This window comes from Chiloscyllium punctatum, chromosome 4 (genome assembly GCF_047496795.1).
Source record: "Chiloscyllium punctatum isolate Juve2018m chromosome 4, sChiPun1.3, whole genome shotgun sequence".
Lineage (NCBI taxonomy): Eukaryota > Metazoa > Chordata > Chondrichthyes > Orectolobiformes > Hemiscylliidae > Chiloscyllium > Chiloscyllium punctatum.
The window spans coordinates 91,420,583-91,442,174 of NC_092742.1; the positions used below are offsets into that span (position 1 = coordinate 91,420,583).

General features: G+C 46.7%; 1 protein-coding gene across 3 annotated transcripts in view; it reads left to right on the forward strand.

Moving 5' to 3' along the window:
* tyro3 (TYRO3 protein tyrosine kinase) overlaps positions 1-15,452 on the forward strand; it is a 98,166-nt gene extending 82,714 nt beyond the window's left edge. For 2 of the 3 annotated variants that reach the window (XM_072569289.1, XM_072569291.1), the window contains exons 12-17: positions 82-174; positions 2,678-2,799; positions 5,906-6,015; positions 10,631-10,790; positions 11,972-12,108; positions 13,405-15,452. In XM_072569289.1, the coding sequence (XP_072425390.1) occupies positions 82-174; positions 2,678-2,799; positions 5,906-6,015; positions 10,631-10,790; positions 11,972-12,108; positions 13,405-13,780 (998 nt within the window). In that variant the 3' untranslated portion in view covers positions 13,781-15,452. The remainder of the gene's footprint in view (positions 1-81; positions 175-2,677; positions 2,800-5,905; positions 6,016-10,630; positions 10,791-11,971; positions 12,109-13,404) is intronic. The other variant, XM_072569290.1, reaches the window with a different exon arrangement.
* The last annotated feature ends 6,140 nt before the right edge of the window (positions 15,453-21,592 follow it).

Here is a 21,592-nt window from a genome sequence, read left to right on the forward strand (position 1 = left end):
ACTTGCAGAGCTGGTACCTGGATTGTATTGTTTGTTTCTCACTTCTGTTCCAATGTTACTGGATCTTTGTCCCTCTCTTAGCTGAAATCAATGCGTCTGGAGATATTGAGGAGTTCCTGCGCGAGGCAGCCTGCATGAAGGAATTCAATCACCCAAATGTCATTAAGGTGATTGGTGAGTGTTGCACAGGCTGGTTTATGTACAGAGTTGTCTGGGAAGTGCTGGTGGGGTGTGGGATGCAAAATGGGGACAGGGCACACCTCTGACTCCAGACCAGAAATTCAAATCTTGTAGCTCCGGTTCCCGGAGGTTTTGATTCTGGAATAACTGCACAGAGGCTGGTTCCCGTCACCAAGCCACTCTTCCTTTACTTGTGCGCAGTACACTCAGAGTTAGTCCTCAACTGACGAGACTGTAATCTCTTGGTTATATTGATCAGCTAAGGCTTTGCTGAGTGGCCCAGGTTAAAAACCCAAAGCAAACACTTGGTTGTTGATGAAGTCAGTCTGATTCCAATCATGACAGTTTCCATCGCTTTGAGCTCCTGCAGCACAGTGGTAGTGCCCTTACTTCTGAGCCAGGAGGCCCTGGTTCAAGTCCAGCCTGGTCCAGAGATGTGCACAGTAATACATATCTGAGCAGGTTGGCTAGAAAATATCTACTGGGAGACCAGGTTGGAAGACCCATTGGAGAATAGTGCCACCTGGTGTTCAGTTCCTTGGCCCTTGACTTTCAGCCTTCAGGTCCCAGCTAGGGCCCTCCCAGGAGTTTCACCACATGACCTCCCGCCTCTACCCAGCCGGTTGTCCTCCCAATCCCATCCTGGGTGTCTGGAGATGTCTGAACTTGGGAGTGCAGTTACTTCCCATACCGGTTAGGAAGCGTCTCACTTGGTATCACCCAACGGAATGATTCAGTCAAACTGCCAACATCGAAGCTCTCAAAGGAAATGGAAGTAACCCATTTTCTCCTGGCCTTTGCTACCTGCAGAGGTTAGTGACTGGAGAGCCCAGGTCACCCCTGGAGGGGTTCAGCATAGACACATAATGGGCTGAAATACATTTCATGGGGAAGAGAGTTCCAAAGATTCCTGGCCCACTGAAAGAGTACTACATCTCCTTATCTCTATCTTAATTTGGTGACCGTTTCCACATGTTGATAATGCAGTCTAGCACATGAACATAACACTTACCAACTCCTTATATTATGCCTCCCTCCCCAGTCTTTCTCTCTCTCCCTTCACTATACATCAGCATCTGGCGTCCTTTCAGACTGTACATTCCAGATCATAGTGACCCGCTACCTGAAGGAATTCTCTCATCTCCCCTCTGGATGTTTTCACTCTGTGTCCTCTGGCACTGATTCTCTGCCACTGAAACATTTTCTCCTTGTTTAATCCCTCTTACTTTTGAAAGAGAACAATTCCAGCTTGTCCAGTCTCTCCATGGAGAGCTGAATTCTCTCATTCCCAGCTGTAGTGTAATGGGTTTGGAAGGGTTAATGGCTGGTCCAGTGTAAGGAACACTTCCCAGTGTGACAGATTGTTAGAGAGAGAAACAGCATGCCTTCTGTAGGGTCCGTCATATTTTGGTGAAGATCTATGTAGTTATTGAGTATAAAATACACTAGTCAGTGTGCACATCTATCAGAGACTCAGTCACCTCTTCTAGTTAGACCAACCAAACATACAACACTTGACTCTCCAAGAGTGGCTAGCCTGTGGAATTCTCTGCCACAAAGCTTGGTCGAGGCCAAAACGTTTGAGTGCTTTCAAGAAAGAGTTAGATCTAGTTCTTAATTTATTATTTAAATTCATTGATGGGATGGTGTCACTGGCTAGGCCCAGCATTTACCGCCCATCCCTAATTACCCCAGAGGGCAGTTAAGAGTCAACCACATTGCTGTGGGTCTGGAGTCACATGTAGGCCAGACCAGGTAAGGATGGCAGTTTCCATCTCTGATGGGCGGCATGGTGGCTCAGTGGTTAGCACTGCAGCCTCACAGCGCCAGGGACCGGGTTTGATTCTATCCTCAGGTGACTGTCTGTGTGGAGTTTACACATTCTCCCCGTGTCTGCGTGGGTTTCCTCCGGGTGCTCCGGTTTCCTCCCACAGTCCAAAGATGTGCAGGTTTGGTGAAATTGCCCACATAATGTTAGGTGTATCAGTCAGAGGGAAATGGTTCTAGGTGGGTGACTCTTCAGAGGGTCGGTGTGGACTTGTTGGGCCAAAGGGCCTGTTTCCACACTGTCGGGAATCTAATCTAAATGACATTGGTGAACTAGATGGGTTGTTCTGGCAACCAACAATGGATTTGTGGCTATCATTAGACTCTTAATTCCAGATTTTATTTTGTGTGGGGAGAAAGCAGGACCAGGCAACTGAGTTGGATGATCAGCCAGGGTCATATTGAACAGCACAGCACGCTGAATGGTCAACTCCTGCTGCTATTAACGTCTGAGTGTGGTGCCCAGAAGTGAACACAATAGCCCAGCCAAGGCTTAATCAGTGATTTATAAAGGTTCAGCCTGACACCTTTGCTCGTTTTAATATGGCTGGATGGATAAAGATGAGAATCAGTTTTCGTAACTGGCATTGGCGTCCAAGTATCATGTAACATAGCGTCTTCAGGTGCTGAAGTGTAACCAACCTCTCCAGATTACCTTTCTCTTTCCCAGGAGTGAGCCTCCAGAGTCGAGCCCATCGCCGGCTTCCTGTCCCCATGGTCTTGCTGCCCTTCATGAAACACGGAGACCTTCGCACCTACCTTGTACTGTCCCGGCTTGGAGACCAGCCAGTGGTAAGTCAGCCACTCACTTCGGAAACTCCCGAGTGGCCAACGCGATGGCCGACCCCGTTACTGATTTGCCCGCGAGATTAAAGAAGGGCTAGTCTGCTCAGTGAAGGCCCAGGGCTTGAAGTGACTGTGCGCTGTACAATCCACCCTGGCCTGCTCCCAGTCAGCTGACCCCAAACTGTTGAGCTGAACCGTTGGCTTCAGTAAGTCCTGATGCTAAAAAGGGGCAGCTGACTGCTGACCCCACACCCGTGTCCCTCCCCCACCAGGGAATATGGATAGGGAGCCCTCAGGCTTGATTATGCCGCCTCCTGCAGTGGAATAGTGAGCTGTCACTCTGCATACATGTGGCTACCATAGAGATGAGGAGCAGTAAAGTTTTGCCTCAGTGAGTGCTGACAAGATAACAATATTTGTCCCAAATGCCGACCTCAAACTAGTAGCCACTGATGGCAGATTCCCCTCGATTACAGGGAATTCATTCCAATAATATTCCTCTTCAGGTGAACATCACGAGTGGCAGGCTGTGGGTGAATCCTCCCAGTGGCATGGCTTCCTCGCACCATTTGTCTCGGAGAAGTGTGTTCTGGATTCTGACACCACTGAGTGTTCAGTGAGCTCCAGAGTGAAATCGCACCTGGGTTGCTCAAAGGGGCAGCTTCTGCAAGATGAAGCAATCAGGAAAATCCCTTGTCTATTGGCAACCATAACCATGTTGCTGAACATTGTTGATAAGATGTGCCTTTGGCATGTTGCCATGGAGACTCTCACGGCACTAAGCTCCTCTCCTCTTGAAACATTACAAAGCCCCGGCTTGATTTTTTTGTGATGTTTTTAGAGGGTGAAGCTGGGTTTGGTGGTATCAACGGTTGAGGGAGTCCAGTAAAACAGATTGACTTTGGGCCCGTCTTGTGCTCGTGGTGAAGACAGTTTTCCCCTACTCAATCGTATGCATTATCCCCTTAATAGGGAACTCATTTTTAAGTCTGTGTTGGACATAGATGTCTGCTTTCGTTTGAGCGGTTTTAGTGAATTCACATTGTTGCTGTTGTAAATGTCACTTGGACGACTGCTTCCTGCGACTCTGGTCATCAGTTCACTTGGGAACATGGATGGAACTTCTGTGTAACTCTGTTTGTGACACACTTATCTGTATCCCACCTTGCGATACTGTCTTACTCTCCCTGTCTTCATTGCTGATCCCTCTTTCTCACTCTCTACTTTGTGTCCTTGGCGATTTTATTCTCTCTGTCATTTTTAACAATAAAAATTGAACACGCCTGCATTACCTTTCTGTACCTTAGTTGGAATTGTCTGTTTCTTCCCATTTGTGCCCAGCTACTGACGTGTCTGTCTCTTAATCTGTCTCTTTCTGTGCCCTAGTTCTTGAGATGAGTCCATGTTTCTCTCTCTCTCCTCTTTTAAACTTCAAACTAATGAGTTGAAGGCCTTTGCCTAGATACCTCTGCACCTGCTGATTTGCTCAACCATCTCCTCACCCCTCCACATGTCTTCTCTTCCATCTTTGTCAGATTCCTTGGTGTGGCAGCCATCTTTGCTCCCGCCAGTCCATGGGGCACAACAAACCCGGGTGTCGTCTGGTCCACAAGTGTTTTCTCCTTCAATTTCCTGTCCTGCCCAAATTTGATCCGGGCTTTGATGGCTTCTGTCAAATGCAGATCAGTGCAATGGGTGGTAATTCATGGAGGTGACGGGATTTCACCAGGACAGCTCCACCTTGCTTCGTTTTCGCAGGTCCCCATTGGTGACCCTTTGCCTGGGTGATGAAATCCCACTGCGGTGCCCCCTTCAGGAACTGCGGGTCATTGCGGGAACACCTATGACTGCTGTCAGCTTTGCAACCAGAGGAGACTCAGGATAGCCAAGGAACCTGAGCCTCCGCCGTGTGAGGGTGGGACAGGGTTTACGGGAGATGGGATGGGATTCATTGGCAAGGGCAGGGGCATGGTTTCACCATTTCCTTGATAATCCCTGGTTGTGGTTTGCTTTTCAGTCTCCCTTCATTGTGATGTTCCTCTGGTTGAGAATTAAGCAGGCTGACTATGGGCCTGGAGGTAGGGTCTCTCACTGGAGTAAAATAATGCTTTTTCCATCTTCAAGGAAGGGTAATAAATTCTGCCTGTTATCCCTGAGAGGTTACTGTGTTCTTTTCTTCATCTTGGCTTGCACAAACCGTTCTGCCCCACTCCATTGTGGCGGGAAGTGTAGGGAGTTTCCCTGTTACCAAGTTGTGGATTATCCATTCCACCGTTTTCCCTCTTCCTCCCCCAGCCAAGCATCTGCCCTGAGCAGATCGTGCACATCACTTTGCCTCCTTCTTATCTTCCCTGTGCATCCTTATCTCCTCCCTGCCTGGTGTGGACCCAATGGCCCCGTTTCTCACCATGACGATTCTGTAACTTGGCCCGAGCTCACCCTAGCCTTCACCCATTTGCTGGTGCGGGTATCTATTGACCTCTGACCTCCCAATGTTTTCCAGAGCAGCCTTGCCTACCCCACCCAGCATCACCTTCGGCCTGTCCGATACTTTGCTGCCCGTCTGCTATTCCTGTCCCACTAACCATCAGGAGAAAGTGAGGACTGCAGATGCTGGAGATCAGAGCTGAAAATGTGTTGCTGGAAAAGCGCAGCAGGTCAGGCAGCATCCAAGGAACAGGAAAATCGACGTTTCGGGCAAAAGCCCTTATGCCCGAAACGTCGATTCTCCTGTTCCTTGGATGCTGCCTGACCTGCTGCGCTTTTCCACTAACCATCAGCCCCTGTTCTCCCAAGACCAGTGACAACTCTCCATCTTTCATTTCAATCCCTTCAGTCATTTTTTTTGCTTCTTCCTGCCAGCCTACCATCCCATAGTCTCTTGTTCTCAGTCTTCACATGTGTCCTTCACTCATGTCCTTTAGGGGAGACAACTGCCATCCTTACCCTGGTCTGGCCTACATGTGACTCCAGACCCATGGCAACATGGTCGACACCTCTGGGGCAATTAAGGATGGGCAATAAATGCTCCCTTGTGCCTGGGGAATCTTGCATTGTGTTTCCATCTTTCCAGTTGTTGATATTCTTGCTGTCTCTCTCTGTCTCTTTCTAGGACATCCCGGTACCAATCCTCCTGAACTTCATGATTGACATTGTGAAAGGGATGGAGTATCTCAGCAACAAGAACTTTGTCCACAGGGACCTGGCCACACGCAACTGCATGTACGTGAGCACATGGACGGCCTTTCCTTGTTCCGTCATGGGATGTGAGCATTTATTGTCCATCTCCCATTGTCCTCGAGAAGGCGGCGGCGAGTTTGAGTTTGCTTTCTTGTTGTCACGGGTACTGAGATACAGTGAAAATTGTTGTTTTATGTGTTATACAGGCAGATTGTACCATACAAAGTGCATCAGGGCAGCAGAGAAGGGGCACAGAGACAGTGAGAGATCAGAATTAATATTTGAAAGGTCCATTCAAAATGGTGGGCAAGACGCTGTTCTGGAATCTATTAGTGTATTCAAACTTTTATGCCTTCTGCCCAAACTCGTTTAGGTCGGACGTTGAGTCCTTGATTCTTGGTGAGTCAATCTGCTGCACCTCTGGGAGTGGGTGTCCATTCCTTGGTGCAGCAAAGGGTGAGAGAGGACCTGATAGAGGCGTGTGAGATTATGAGGGGCATTGATAGGGTGAATCGAAAGGCAATTTTTCCATTAGTAGAGGGGTCAAGGTAACCAGGGGGGCATAGCTGTAAGAGCTAAATAGCTAAGAGGAGAGTTGAGGAGAACTATTTTCGCTCAGAGAGTGGTGGGAGTCTGGAACTCACTGCCTGAAAGGGTAGTTGCCTCGTTCTGTGCTGTAAATGACTGTGAATTTGTGTGGTGAGGGTGCATCACAGTGCCTTAAGGGAGGGAATGCCAGGATTTTGACCCAGCAACACTGAAGGAATGGTACTGTATTTCCGAATCAGGATGGTGAGTGACTCGGAGGGGAACTTGCAGGAGCTGATGTATCTGCACCCCTTGACCTTCTGGTTGGTAGTATTTATGGGTTTGGAAGATGAAATGGGAGGAGCCTTGGCATGTTCTGAAGTGTGTTCTGTAGGTAGTACTAGTTGTGGGGTGGCACCAGTTAGCTCAGTTGGCTGCACAGCTAATGTGTGATTACAACAGCATGGCATGATCCCCCTTTTGACTGAAGTAGATTCAGGGCTTACCTCCTTGTAGTAAAGATCGTGGCATTTTGCATAGGGTATGGTAATAATCACTAAGATCTACCTTTGTGCAGAGAACTCAAGAGAAAGTAATCCTGTTTGGTAGCTTTGCCAAGTTCACACCTCATTCTTAGGTGTGCCTGGTACTGCTCCTGGCAGCACGTTCCATTGAAGCAGGGTTGATCCCATGGTTTGATGGTCATGGTGGAGTGGGGGATATGCCGCGCCATGAGGTTACACATTGTGCTGGAGTACAATTCTGCTGCTATTGATGCCCAGGCACCTCATGGATGCCCAGTCTTGGGGTTGCTGGATCTGTTTTAAACTATTCTTCTTAGTAAGATCATTCTCCCAATACACAATATGGAGAGTGTCCTCAGTGTGAAGCTGGGACTTTACTTCACAAAGACAGTGCAGTGGTCACTCTGACCAATACTATCCAGGATTGGTACATTGGTGACAGGTGGAATGGTGAGGGCTGGATCCAATGGGTTTTTCCATCTTGTTGATTCCCTCAGCGTTTGCCTAGACCCAGTCTGGTGGATAGATCCTTCAGGGCTCATCCCATTGCAGTGCTATGAAGCCGCTCTTGGCTATGGCTATTGAAGCTCTCCAGTCAGAGTAGACTATTTGCTGCTTTTCTGTCCACACACTGCTTCTTCAACAACAGAGGGACAGATCGCTGAAGGAGGCTGATAGTTGGTGATCAGCGGCAAGTTTGCTCGTTGGCATTTGGCCTTGCAGCATAAGATTTAGGGTCAACGTTGAGGACTCCCAGAAGAACTCTGAGAATATGAGTCGACTGTTGTTTGACTAGACTGAGGGACAGGACTTTTAACTTTGACATAGCTCCCAAAGTTTTGTGAGGAGGACTGTGAGGGCAAGTTGGACTGGGCGTGCCTTTGCTGTGCCTAGGAGGTCTGTCTGATTTTTGCCTTATTCACATTTTCTGCTCTGTACAATGGAGCATTTACTAGTCATAGAGTCAGAGAGATGTCCAGACTGGAAACAAACCCTTTGGTCCAACTCGTCCCAGCCGACCAGATATCCTTCTTAGAGGGCAGTTAAATTGTAAAACACATTATTGTGAATCCAGACTCACGTGTGGACCAGGCCAGGTGAGGTTTCCTTCCAGAGCTAGTTTTAAAAGTGGTGATTGAGACCAGGAGGTGGAAGTGCTGCTTTCATTTTCAACAGATCCAAGGTTTGCAGAAAAAGAAGGGTGCAGGGGGGAAACCTGAACTGAACCGTACCATTTGAACTTAGTGTTGAGTTCAAACAGACCCCATTTTGCCTTAACTCTGTAGTGAGAGAGTCACAAATTTAAGGAGTAGATGCAAAGGCTGTTAGGTACAGAAAGTCTGTTTGAATGTCATTATCTGAAGTTATATAAAGTCTTTGCTGTTCAACATGGAAGGGGGAAAAAGAAACAAACTAAGCTGACAATGAGAGTTATAACAAACTCTCCTTGATTGACAGGCCAGCTGGTTTAGCTTATGGTATGCCAAGCAATTTCAGTAAGAGTTCCAAGTTCACCTTTCTCCAATTTTTATTTGAGAAGAAGGTTTAAAAGAGAAAATGACAGTGAAGAGAGAACTGTGAACAATATCAGCCTGTGCGAGGTCCCAGACGGGAAATTGGTCTGTGAGTGTAGTATAAAGTGAACCTTTTCAAGGTGAGCTCAGAGAGGAGAGATAGCAAAGAAAGTAGAGAAATAGGGCAGGGTGTGGCTAGGCCAAGGGCATCTTTGAAGGAAGCTTGGGCTGAGGGGGTAGAGACAGATACAGAAGAGGTCTGCCCCCTCAGGTCAGTGTACAAGGTCCCATGTCACTATTGTGATAAAAAGCTAGGGTGCTCATTTTTATTTGTTCACGGGATATGGGTATCACTGACCAGGCCAGCGTTTACCGCCCATCCTCCATTACCCTGTGGGCAGTTCAGAATTAACCACTTTACTGTTGGTCTGGGGTCACATGTAGGTCAGACCAGTTAAGGGTAGCCGATTTCCTTCCCTTTAGGACTTTAATGGATCAGATGGATCTTTCCGAAAATTGACCGACACAGTTTCCGTTTGGCTGGCTTTCTTCAAATTCCTGGTTTCTATTCAAATTTCACTATGGTGGGATTTGAGCCTATGACCCTGAAATCTTAGCCCGGTGTTCTGGATTACTATCCAGTGACATTACTGCTAATGTCTCCCTGGTGCACAAGCCAATATTTATGTCTGAACCAATGTTTATAACAGATTTACTGGTCGCTATCTTATTAGCTACTTATGGGCGGCTTGCTGAGTACCCATTAACTGCTAACATAGCAACAGTGACCAAAAATATTTCATTGGCTGGAAAGTCACTTAATGTTTTTTGATTGGTTTATTACTGTCACATGTACCTAGTTGCAGTGCAAAGTTTTGTTCTGCTTGCAGTACAGGCAGATGATACCATACACAGTGCGTTAGGGTAATAGAACAGAGTGAATGTTCCATCTGCAGAGAAGGTGCACACAGAGCGAGATCAACATTAAATTTGAATTTTGAGAGGTCTGTTCAGAAGTCTAATAACAGCGGGGAAGAAGCTGTTCTTGAATCTGTTGGTACGGTGTTTAAGCTTCTGTATCTTTTGCCCAATGGAAGAGGTTGGATGAGATTATAACCAGGGTGGGAGGGGCCTTTGATGGTGTCGCTGCCTTCACCGTGGGCGGCACAGTGGCACAGTGGGTGGCATGGTGGCACAGTGGGCAGCACAGTGGCATAGTGGTTAGCACTGCTGCCTCACAGCGCCTGAGACCCGGGTTCAATTCCCGCCTCAGGCGACTGACTGTGTGGAGTTTGCACGTTCTCCCCGTGTCTGCGTGGGTTTCCTCCGGGTGCTCCGGTTTCCTCCCACAGTCCAAAGATGTGCAGGCCAGGTGAATTGGCCATGCTAAATTGCCCATAGTGTTAGGTAAGGGGTAAATGTAGATGTAGGGGTATGGGTGGGTTACGCTTCGGCAGGGCGGTGTGGACTTGTTGGGCCGAAGGGCCTGTTTCCACACTGTAAGTAATCTAATCTAATCTAATCTAATCTTCACAAGGCAATAGGAAGTATAGATGGAGTCAATGGATAGAAGGTTGGTTTGTGTGATGGACTGGGCTGTGTTCACAAGTCTCTGTAGTTTCTTATGGTCCTGGGTAGAGTAGTTTCCGTACCAAGCTGTGATGTACCTGGATAGGATGCTTTCTATGGTGCATCGATTAAAAATTGGCAAGAATCCTTGTGGACATGCCGAAATTCCTTAGCGTGCTAAGGAAGCAGAGGCGTGGATGTACTTTCCGGACTATCCTATCAACGTAGAAAACAAAAGCGGTGATGGCCTGTATCCAAAGAGGACTGGAGAGGAAAGGGTTGGTAGTTAATGCTGCAGTTGTATTGAGGTCTGGACGGACTCCATGTGTAATCAGATTGGGGCGCTTTAGGATACATTGGGTTTGAGGTGGGAGCTGTACAATACAAAATGGCTCCTCCTGTTCTTGTGTGTGTTTCTGAAATTCAACCTGATTGTCATTCTAATTCTAAGTTCTAATGCCAATCTGATTGTCATTGTGAATTTATTAATGGGGTCACCTCACATCTTCTTGTTCTCTCCAGGCTGGACCAAGATATGCGTGTATGTGTGGCAGACTTTGGCTTATCACGCAAGCTGTACAGCGGTGATTACTATAGGCAAGGCAGCACCAGCAAGCTGCCCGTTAAATGGATCGCCCTGGAGAGTTTGGCAGATAACGTATACACAGTTCACAGTGATGTGGTATGTACTAATTCCGTGCCTGCAAGATAGGTCTTCCCAAAATGGGGCTCAGCATAGAATCCCTACAGTGTGTGAACTGGCCATTTGGCCCAACACCAACCCTCCAAAGAGGAACCCACCTAGACCCATTCCCCTATTGCTTTCCATTTACGCCTGACTACTGCACCTAACCTACACATCCTTGAATACTATGAGCAGTTTAGCATGGCCAATTCACCTAAGCTGCACATTTTTGGATTGTGGGAGGAACCCGGAGCAAACCCACGCAGACACGGGGAGAATGTGCAAACTCCACACAATCACCCAATGCTAGAATCGAACCTGGGTCCCTGGTGCTGTGAGGCAGCAGTGCTAACCACTGAGCCATTGTAGAGGGAGAGAGCAAGAAGTTAATGTTTCAAATCTAAAATGGCTCTTTGGAACTGAATAAAAAGGTCCAAAGTGTTTTATACCAGAGAACAAGGTGGGGAAGAGCAACTTGATCGGGAGGGAAGGTCAGGGGAAAGTTAGTGGGCAAGGTCAGTTAGAGATAACAGAACAAAGGTTGAAGGGAGTTGTAATGGTTGTAGAGAAGAGAGATGGGGCAAAGTACATGTTAATAGCTGAATATAGGTCAGCTAAAATGAGGCGTGTCATTTGTCATGTGGTTGGCTGCCTTTATCCTGCCTTATGCACATCTGAACCTGGCCAGGTCTTGTAAGGAAGCCTTTGTCCTTCCTAACTCTGAGTGGCTGAACTCTGGATCTGAGCTGGGTTTTCCTCTTCACGTTGCTTCCCTCACCTTTCCCTACTCTAGAGCCCATCTTGCAGGCCAGCCTTATCCTGCTACATTTTTTTTTTGCTGTCATCCATTTAGGTTGTCAATCATGCAGCCTTACACAGTAGGCCCGGCCATGAAGACTGGACAGCCCCTGACCTCATTGTGTGTTGTATCCATTCTCAGGCTTTCCCCAGCAGTCTCCTACTCCTCCTGGCCCCATCGAGGTCTGAGTCTGTCCGCGAAAGGTGCTGTGAGGAGGCAATTACGTGAGCAGTAAGGGTGATGCTAGAGTGGAGCAGGATGGGAACTTCCCATTGACCTGGAGCCATCACTGGACTCCAGAAGGGTAAGGGGTGGATACTAGGTGGTAGGGTGTCTGACGTGCGTCATTTCTGTTTGTTTATTCACACTCTGATTCCAGTGGTCATTTGGAGTCACCATGTGGGAGATTGCAGCTAGAGGTCAAACCCCGTACCCAGGAGTTGAGAATGCGGAGATTTATGACTACCTCATCCGAGGGCACAGGCTGAAGCAACCCCCAGACTGCACTGATGAACTGTAAGTAACAATCCTGATGGCTGAGCTGGAAATAGAGGGACGGATTTTCAGAAACAAGTACACCAAATCCCGTTGGCCTATAAACCTGTGCTTGCTCATCTACATTGGCTTCCTATTTATTTCACAAGGCGAGGAGGATTGAGGGAAGCAAGCACTGAATTTTATTTTATGAACACAAAACGCTGCAGAGCCTCAGCAGGTCTGCCACCATCTGTGGAGAGTAAAACATTGCGAGTCCAGATTTGTGTTTCGAAATTCTAGCGCCCACAGTATTTTGCTTTAACTTAATTGTACTAAATGGGGCAGTATTTCTTTTGATAAAGGTGACTCCAATAGATGGGTTTGCAGCAGTGGGGACTTGGTAACTTTACGCACAAGGCCCAAGTATCTTATTAAAGCAGCTGCGGGACGTAAAAATGTTGTGACACCTTCTGAATCCATGACAATACCATCAAGAAGGGCAAGGGCAGCGCCATCATCAACAAGCCACTCAGCAACTTGACTTGCAACAATATTACTGTTGCTGGGTCAAAATCCTGGACCCTGTTTTCCTCTGGGTGCGACTACATCCCAAGGATTGCACTGGTCAAGAAGGCAGCTCCCACATCTTCTCAAAGGCACTGAGAGATGGAGAATAAATGGTGGCCTAGCTAGCAATAACTATATACTGTGAATGAATAAATATGAAACGCGTTTCACTAGTTATGCTATCACACAGTAGGCTGAATGGGCCTACTTCAATACCGAAGTCTCTTTCTTGTAACTTGCTAAAAGTAGAATCCTAGAGATATACAGCAGGGAAACAGACCCTGCAGTCCAACTCATCCATGCAGACCAAGTACCCTTAATTAATCTGGTCCCCATTGGCCACCATTTGGCTCCTATTCCTCTAAACCCTTCCTATTCTTTCACCCATCTAGATGCCTTTTAAATGCTGTACTAGCCTCCACTACTTCCTCATTCCATACACACAGGACCCTCTGCGTGAAAAAGTTGCCCCTTAGGTCCCTTTTATATTTTTCCCCCCTCACCCTAAACCTATGCCCTCTAGTTCTAGACTCCCCCACCTCAGAGAAAAGACCTTGTCTTATTTATCCTATCCATGCCCCTCATGATTTTATAAACCTCTATAAAATCACCCCTCAGCCTCTGACACTCCAGGGAAAACAGCCCCAGCCTCTTCACTCTCTCCCTATAGCTCAAATCCTCCAACCCAGGCAACATCCTTGTAAATCTCTTCCTAAAGCTGAGTGACATTGTTGTTAAGAACGTGTTAATGTTTTTGTGTTATGGCAGGTATAAGCTTATGCACAAGTGTTGGCACACTGACCCCAAGCTCAGGCCCTCCTTTGAATCATTGAGGATATCGCTGGAAAGCCTCTTACTGGGCCTCTCTACCGTCGCAGAGACAGAGCAACATCTCTACATCAACCTACAGGAAGGGGCAGGAGCTACTGCGTCCAATCAAGGCTGCAGCATGGCCTGCTGGGAAGTGGATGGTCAGAGTGCGGACAATATGGAGGTCTTGGCTATTTCAGACACCGCTGACTATCGCTACGTGACTGCTCCTCTGGGTTTCATGGAAGACAGAACAGAGGGGACCCCGGCAAATGGGTCGGAAGATCCGGTTCAGGACGGGCCACTGGAAGATGAAGTCACAATAAATCTTTAGCAACAGGAAACTTAAATACTGAGCAGTGCAATAATGAAACTGAGGGGGTTCCTCTCAGCTGTGCCTTGGTACCACACACGGGTCGAACGCTTGTAGGTTACCACCCTCACTGGGATCCAGATCCCAAAAAGGACCTTTGAGATTTCAACAAGAACTGGAGAAAACAGTTTATTTATATCTCTTTGAGGATCAAATGTCATTTGCTGGACAGATTTCCGTGCATTTTCTTTTGATCTGAATTTAAACCTGAAAGTTCTTTTTTAAAACTTGTTCTCATTGCGCAGGCAACTTGATTAAAGATGCAATGATTTTAGATGTTGGCTCGATTGTCAAGGCTGCTGTCAGGCTTTAGAAAGGAGCACAACTTCAGGTAAAGGGATGACCCGACCGTATTGTCATTAAATAGGCTCATGTATTAGTACCAACATATTAGCATTAATTGTTAAGCCAAAACAAAAAAAAGAGATTGAGGCAGCACGGTGGCTCAGTGGTTAGCACTGCTGCTTCACAGCACCAGGGTCCCAGGTTCAATTCCAGCCTCGGTCGACTGCCTGTGTGGAGTTTGCACATTCTCTCTGTGTGGGTTTCCTCCTACAGTCACAAAGATGTGAAGGTCAGGTGAGTTGGCCATGTTAAATTGCCCTTAGTGTTAGGTGCATTAGTCAGGGGTAAATGTTGGGGAATGGGTCTGGGTGGGTTGCTCTTCGGAGGGTCGGTGTGGACTTGTTGGGCCGAAGGGCCTGTTTCCACACTGTAGGGAATCTAATCTAATTTGCATTTATGTCACACTTTTTTCACTCATTGGGTGTCTCAAAGTGCTTTCCAAGTGAGAAGTGCTTTTGAAGTGTTGTAATGTAGGCTATGTGGTGACACAGTAGGTTCTTACAAGCAGCAATAATCGGGCTTTTGTGAGTTTATGGGAATAACGTTGGCCAGGATCCCAGGGACAGAATCATTTACATCCAGCCAAGCGGTCAGCTGGGATCTTGGTTTAATGTCACATCTGAAAAACAGCACCTCTGACTGTGCAGCACTCCCCTCAGTACTGCACTGGGTTTCACCCTGGATTATTGGACTCAGTACTGGAGTGAAACTTGAACGTGTAACCTTGTGACTCAGATATGAGAGTACCATTAACTGAGACACTAACAGCTGACACTTGCTTTTGTTTTGAACCTCACAACCATTGTACACTGTGGTTTAGAGAATGTCCCATAAAAGGCAGTGCAGTCATAACTAGATTGTCTGTCTTGTTGTTTTAGAGATTTATGTCAGCCAGAATGTCTTTGAGTAATGCCATGAAATCCTTTGTGTCCACTTGAAATGGGGTCTCGTATTAACATCTTGATCAAAAGATGGTACTGCTGACAATGCAGCACTTGTTCCGTACTGCGCTGGAGTGTCAGCCTAGACTTTCTGTGTTGAGCTCCATGTCTGTCTTTTGAACTCAGAAATGACATGGCTACCCTCTGAGCGTCAAATGACACCACTGTGTTAATATGAACCCCCTTGTACCTTGGTGCATCTGTGTTAAACTGTGTTGTTTTAACCCATAGGTGATTCATGGAGAATCTGTCTGTGTGGAGTTTGCACGTTCTCCCTGTGTCTGCGTGGGTTTCCTCCTTAAAAATTAAAAATACAGAAATTCCAGTGAAAAGAATTCTAACCTAAACTAAGAGAGCTCACTGTGTTCTTCAGCAATACCTTCCAAACATACACCTACCCTGAAGGACAATGGTGGCATGTTTATAGGAACTTGCCCCTGAAATTCACGCATAATGCTGATTTGGAAAGACTCTGCTGTTTGCCTTCACTGTTACTGGATCAAAGTTATTGGAACTTGCTAGTAAAGTGTGGGTATGTGTGGTTTGCTTGGACAGGACACAGATGAGGCCTCTTCTGGAGTACTGTGTCCATTTCTGGTCACCCAGTTATAAGAAGGACATTATGAAGCTGGAGAGGATTCAGAAGAGATTGATCAGGATGTTGCCAGGTTTTGGAGGGTTTGAGTCTTTGAGTTATGGAGACAGATAGGCTTGGATTTTGTTCACTGGAGTGTAGGAGGTTGTGAGGTGACCTTATAGAAATTTATAAAATAATGAGGGGTGTAGATAGAATTAATGGTAGTTATCTTTTCCCTAGGATGGTGGATTTCAAGATTAGGGAGCATATTTTAAGGGGAGAGGAGAAAGATTTGAAAAGGACCTGAGGGGCAACATTTTTACACAGAGAGTGGTTCATGTGTGGAATAAACTGCCAGAGGAAATGATGGGTGCAGGTACAGTTATAATGTTTAAAAGACATTTGGATTAGAACATGAATAAGAAATATCTGGAAGGATATGGGCCAAGCACAGGAAGGTAGGACCCGTTTATTTGGGATTATGGTCGGCATGGACTGGTTGGACCGAAAGGTCTGTTTCCATGCTGTATGACTATGTTGTCTCTCCCCATTATCACTTCAGTGTAGGGATGGGTAACCAATACTAATTTCCTCACCCCATCCCAAGGAAAAAGATTAACTAAACGGTTTTCTCTGGTGGTGGGAGGTGAGCATGTTGATATTGCTTTGAGTTCTCCACCCAGCCTAAGCCCTGTCGGCTGCCTCAATCACTTGATTCCAAGAGATGTAATCTTATACACAGAGTGGTCGTGAATCTGAATTCAGGTCGTCACTTGCATAGTTCTACGTTTTCCAAGCAATTTGGGACTCTTTGAAGAATCTTAATTCTGTTACCCAATGTTTTGCACGTACAATGGTACAATAACACCCACAGCATATTCGAACCATAGATGTGGAAGCTGGCCATTTGGCCCATTGAGTCAACACTGACCCTCCAGAGAGCACCCCATCCCTGTAACCCTGCATTTCCCATGGCTAACTTACCCAGCCGGCATGCCATGGGCTATTTAGCATGGCCAATCCACCCTGACCTGCACATCTTTGGGTCACCTGTGGGAGGAAACCAGCGCACCTGGAGGAAACCCACCCAGAAATGGGGAGAATGTGCAAACTCCACATAGACAGTCGCCTGAGGCTGGAATCAAACTGGGTCCCTGGCACTGTGAGGCAGCAGTGCTAACCACTGAGTCACTGTGCCATCCACATTTGTGCTGATTGAATCAGTTAACAGACAATAATGCACTGTCTGCCCTTCCTGTCAGTGGTTAATGCACACTAGCTAATGTACGTATGGCAATGCAACAATACATAATATAGTCCCTTCTTGAATTTGCACTAATTGCTAATTGGAAGTTGTACCAAATCATAGCTGCCAAGCATCTCCTCAGGCATCGTGCCTAACCTTTCAACAATTCTTGTTCTCTCCAGAGTGAGTTCTCAGTTACCAACCAGCTGTTCATTAAATGGCTTTAATGCCCCGATAACTCATGTATATGGGCACGGGAAATCCAAGGGCCTGCTTATTATCCAACGCTGCTCGTTCTGCTGACAGTGAACACATCTTGAGAATGTGCTTTGTGCCACAGCTCGTTGTTAAAATTAATGAGCAGGATGAGTGCCAGGGTGTATTGCCTGCCAACTCTGCTTCCCATTTGAAGATTAAAAATGACACACTTTCCCTGAGCTGTTCCAAATGATAACATTGTCACGGGTTTCAGAGTGGGCTGGTGCACCTTCGCTAGTCTGGATCAGTGAGACCTTCAGTGCTTTTAACATTTTCAATGTGTTTCAGGAACACCCACATTGCCTGCTCTTTCCCTCAGGTTGGTGGTTTCAGTGGCTCTTAGTTACACACCCAGACAAAAACAAAGGACTGCCGATGCTGAAGACCTGAAACGAAAGCAGAACTTGCTGGAGAAACTCAGCAGGTTTGGCAGCTTCTGTGGGAAGAAAGCAGAGTAAACATTTTAAGCCTAGAATGACTCTTCATCAGTGATCTTCATCCGATTGGACTGAGAATGTTCACTCTGGTTTCTTGCCACAGATGCTGCCAGACCTGCTGAGTTTCTCCAGCAGTTTCCATTGTTGTTTAGCTATACACCCGGATTTTGTTTTGGCGGGGGTGTAAGCGAGCTGTACTTTACTGATGATTATTTAGGAGTACATGCTAAGAAATTCTTCAACTGAAACCAGCAGTTTGAAATGGGCATTGTCTTCTTGAATAAATGATGTGGAACTCCGGTGTTGGGCTGGGGTGCACTAGGTCGGCACATGGGCGGCACGGTGGCACATGGGCGGCACGGTGGCACAGTGGTTAGCACTGCTGCCTCACAGCGCCAGAGATCCGGGTTCAATTCCCGCCTCAGGTGACTAACTGTGTGGAGTTTGCACATTCTCCCCGTGTCTGCGTGGGTTTCCTCCGGGTGCTCCGGTTTCCTCCCACAGTCCAAAGATGTGCAGGTCAGGTGAATTGGCCATCCTAAATTGTCCGCAGTGTTAGGTAAGGGGTAAATGTAGGGGTATGGGTGGGTTGCGCTTCGGCGGGGCGGTGTGGACTTGTTGGGCCGAAGGGCCTGTTTCCACACTGTAAGTAATCTAATCTAATCTAAAAAAAAGGTCAGGAAGTCACGTAACACGAGGTTATAGTCCAACAGGTTTATTTGAAAATCAAAAGTTTTCAGAGCACTGCTGCTTTGTCTGGTAGAGTCTCCACCTGACTAAGGAACAGCGCTCCGAAAGCTTGTGACTTGAGACAAACCTGTTGGACTATAACCTGGTGTCGTGTGACTTCTGTTTTTGAATAAATGGTCAGTAAGCCTTAACTTATTCTTTTACAAGCTTGTAATGCTGTGACATAAATCACAATAAAAAGCAGTATCTTAGTTCCCCTGATAGTCAGCTGTGAAAAGATCCCAGCCAGTACAGAATTAGATCATGAGGATGTGAAGTTTCTAAGCTCAATTTCCATTACCATATATAGTTGTGTAAAAGGTGAATTTTTAGACTTTTTTTTTAAGGTTAAATTTATGGGGTCAACTATGGATACTATTGAGGGACTGAAATTCAGGCTACAGTCCAAAATACCATATTATCAGCATAAGTCCAATTGATCTCTACACAAATAAAGAAAAAATGCACAATGAATTATGATAATATCACTGTATTCCACCAGCGCTGCTGTTGATGCATATTTTGTTCCACAAATTCAGGTGACACAAGTTTCTGTACAACTGTAGATGCTTTATTATCGGACAGCCAGTGAGAGATTCTCAATGTCCTCAAAAGTAGTCGTGTGTCCACTTGTGTTAACTCTTAGAGTCATAGAGATGTACAGCATGGAAACAGACCCTTCGGTCCAACCCGTCCATGCCGACCAGATATCCCAACTCAATCTAGTCCCACCTGCCAGCACCCGGCCCATATCCCTCTAAACCCTTCCTATTTGTATCCATCCAAATGCCTCTTAAATGTTACAATTGTACCAGCCTCCACCACATCCTCTGGCAGCTCATTCCATACCCGTACCACCCTCTGTGTGAAAAAGTTGCCCCTTAGGTCTTTTTTATATCTTTCCCCTCTCACTCTAAACCTATGCCCCCTAGTTCTGGACTCCCCGACCCCAGGGAAAAGACCTTGTCTATTTATCCTATCCATGTCTTACATAATTTTGTAAACCTCTATAAGGTCACCCCTCAGTCTCCGACACTCCAGGGAAAACAGCCCCAGCCTGTTCAGCCTCTCCCTGTAGCTCAAATCCTCCAACCCTGGCAACATCCTTGTAAATCTTTTCTGAACCCTTTCAAGTTTCACAACATCCTTCCGATAGAAAGGAGACCAGAATTGCACGCAATATTCCAACAGTCGCCTAACCAATGTCCTGTACAGCTGCAACATGACCTCCCAACTCCTGTACTCAATACTCTGACCAATAAAGGAAAGCATACCAAACGCCTTCTTCAGTATCCTATCTCCCTGTGACTCCACACACAAAGGCAGTACCTTTTATAGGAATAATACAAAAAGTCTATAAGTCACATGGTTGATTATCGTTACATTGTTCATGATGGGCAATTATAATTTTATAAGGCCTGATGAACGTAGATGTCCTGCGATAACAAGTAAATGGATTACAGGGACTGATTATTGTATTCTTCATGGTCTTGTGTTGATGGGAAGAGATTAAAACAGAAGGGCTTTGCCTGTTCTCAGTGGGGATTCACATACCTATGCTAATATGGAGAGGAAGCAAGATAATGGGAGCAGGAGGCAGTTTAACAGGGTTGTGGTCAAGGCTATCAGTCCTGACTGGGGAGGACAAATACCTTTGTCTCAGGCTGCAGAGGAATCCACATGTGTGGCTCCAATGGATTCCTTCTCTAAGATTCAGTCAGCCTCCTCCCTACTGAGATGTTCTGTCTCTTCTGTAAGAGAGCAGACATAATTGATACTGCGGTGAGTCTCTTTGGTAATGGAATGCTTAACCCTTGAGTCCCCAGTATGCCTTGAAAGAGAAGTAAAACATGGCACTGATCCCTTTGTGGCTTTCAACCTTTCTCATTCCCTCCTATCGATCATTCGATGATCAACCAGGTCCCCTCAGAACCTAAAATGAAAACAACAGTGACCATAAGCACTGGAGCACTAGAATGCAGGCAATTATGATTAGTATTGTAATTCCGATATGTACCAGCAGGCTTCCCAGTCATCCAAGAATGCCCCATAGTGACCACCACTCCATGCCATTGTTAAACCCATTGTCAAGAGTTTGGAGAGTCTGGATTTGCTGTGTGCTGTGATTAGAGAGGTCAATGATGTTAGTGCACTCATCAGGGATGTAGGTGCAGTACTCCGCCCCAGCAATAGCACAGGTACCACCCTCCTTATCTAGCAGAAAGCTCAGGACCAAATGATTCTGGAGGGCCACAGTCCTAACTGCAAGTAGCTCTGCATTCATTTCAGTTAAAGCACGAGTCGTATCATTGGCAACCCTTTCCCACACCGTCCTGAGCTTACAAGGTTCTTGGGCATGTAAATAGATTCCCGTTGGGGAGAGAACATTCCCACCTAGGTGAGGAACCCAATGAGGGACCTTCTGGGTCTCGGGGGTGAGGGTAAGTTGTCCAAAACGTGAATGCAGAGTACAACATACCCCATGTAACACGACCCCCCTCCAATCAGAGCGAAGCCAGAAAGCTGCAAATCCAATATGTGCCACTGTAAGCTGTTGGTGTGGAAACTGCGCCCCCACCAAACCACCACAGCCAGGGAGCAGAGTTATTCCAGAGGCAGTCTGATGTTCTGTTTGAGACAGCAGACCAATCAAATACAAAGAAGCTGAGTAGGTTTGACCCAGGGGATAGCGAAACAGCACTTGCTCATCCCCTGCATAAGTACTTTTAGAAGGTTTCTCCTTCCCACGTGAAACAAATGGTGTCATTGACAGTGTTGTTGAGAACGACAAGGGAGAGAGGTCTATGCAATTGATTGTAATTAGGTCGATAGCAGTCCCTGAATGAGGTCAGGTTGTACTCTGCCGACTGCCACTCCCGTGGGTCATCAGTGTTAGCAAGATCACCGGAAAGGGCTTTGACACAGCAGCCATTCAGCCACTTCATGCCAGCGAACAGGTACAGGCCACAAAGGGACTCCCCGTACCGAGTGGGGTGACATTTGGGCACATGCTCAGCAGCAGGTGCCTCTCCCCATTACACAGGCTGTCTGGTAGGCCAGGTGCAAAAAAGGGATTATGCATCGGGGTGTCAATTTGAAATCCATTTGTTCCCAAGGACCCATTTCCCAAAGTCACAAGTATGGAAAACATCTTTGTCCTTAGTTGGTGTCATCTTCCACACTGACTCTTTCGCAGTCAGTTCTGTGTATCCAATGGGGGTGCCCTTGTACTTTCACAGC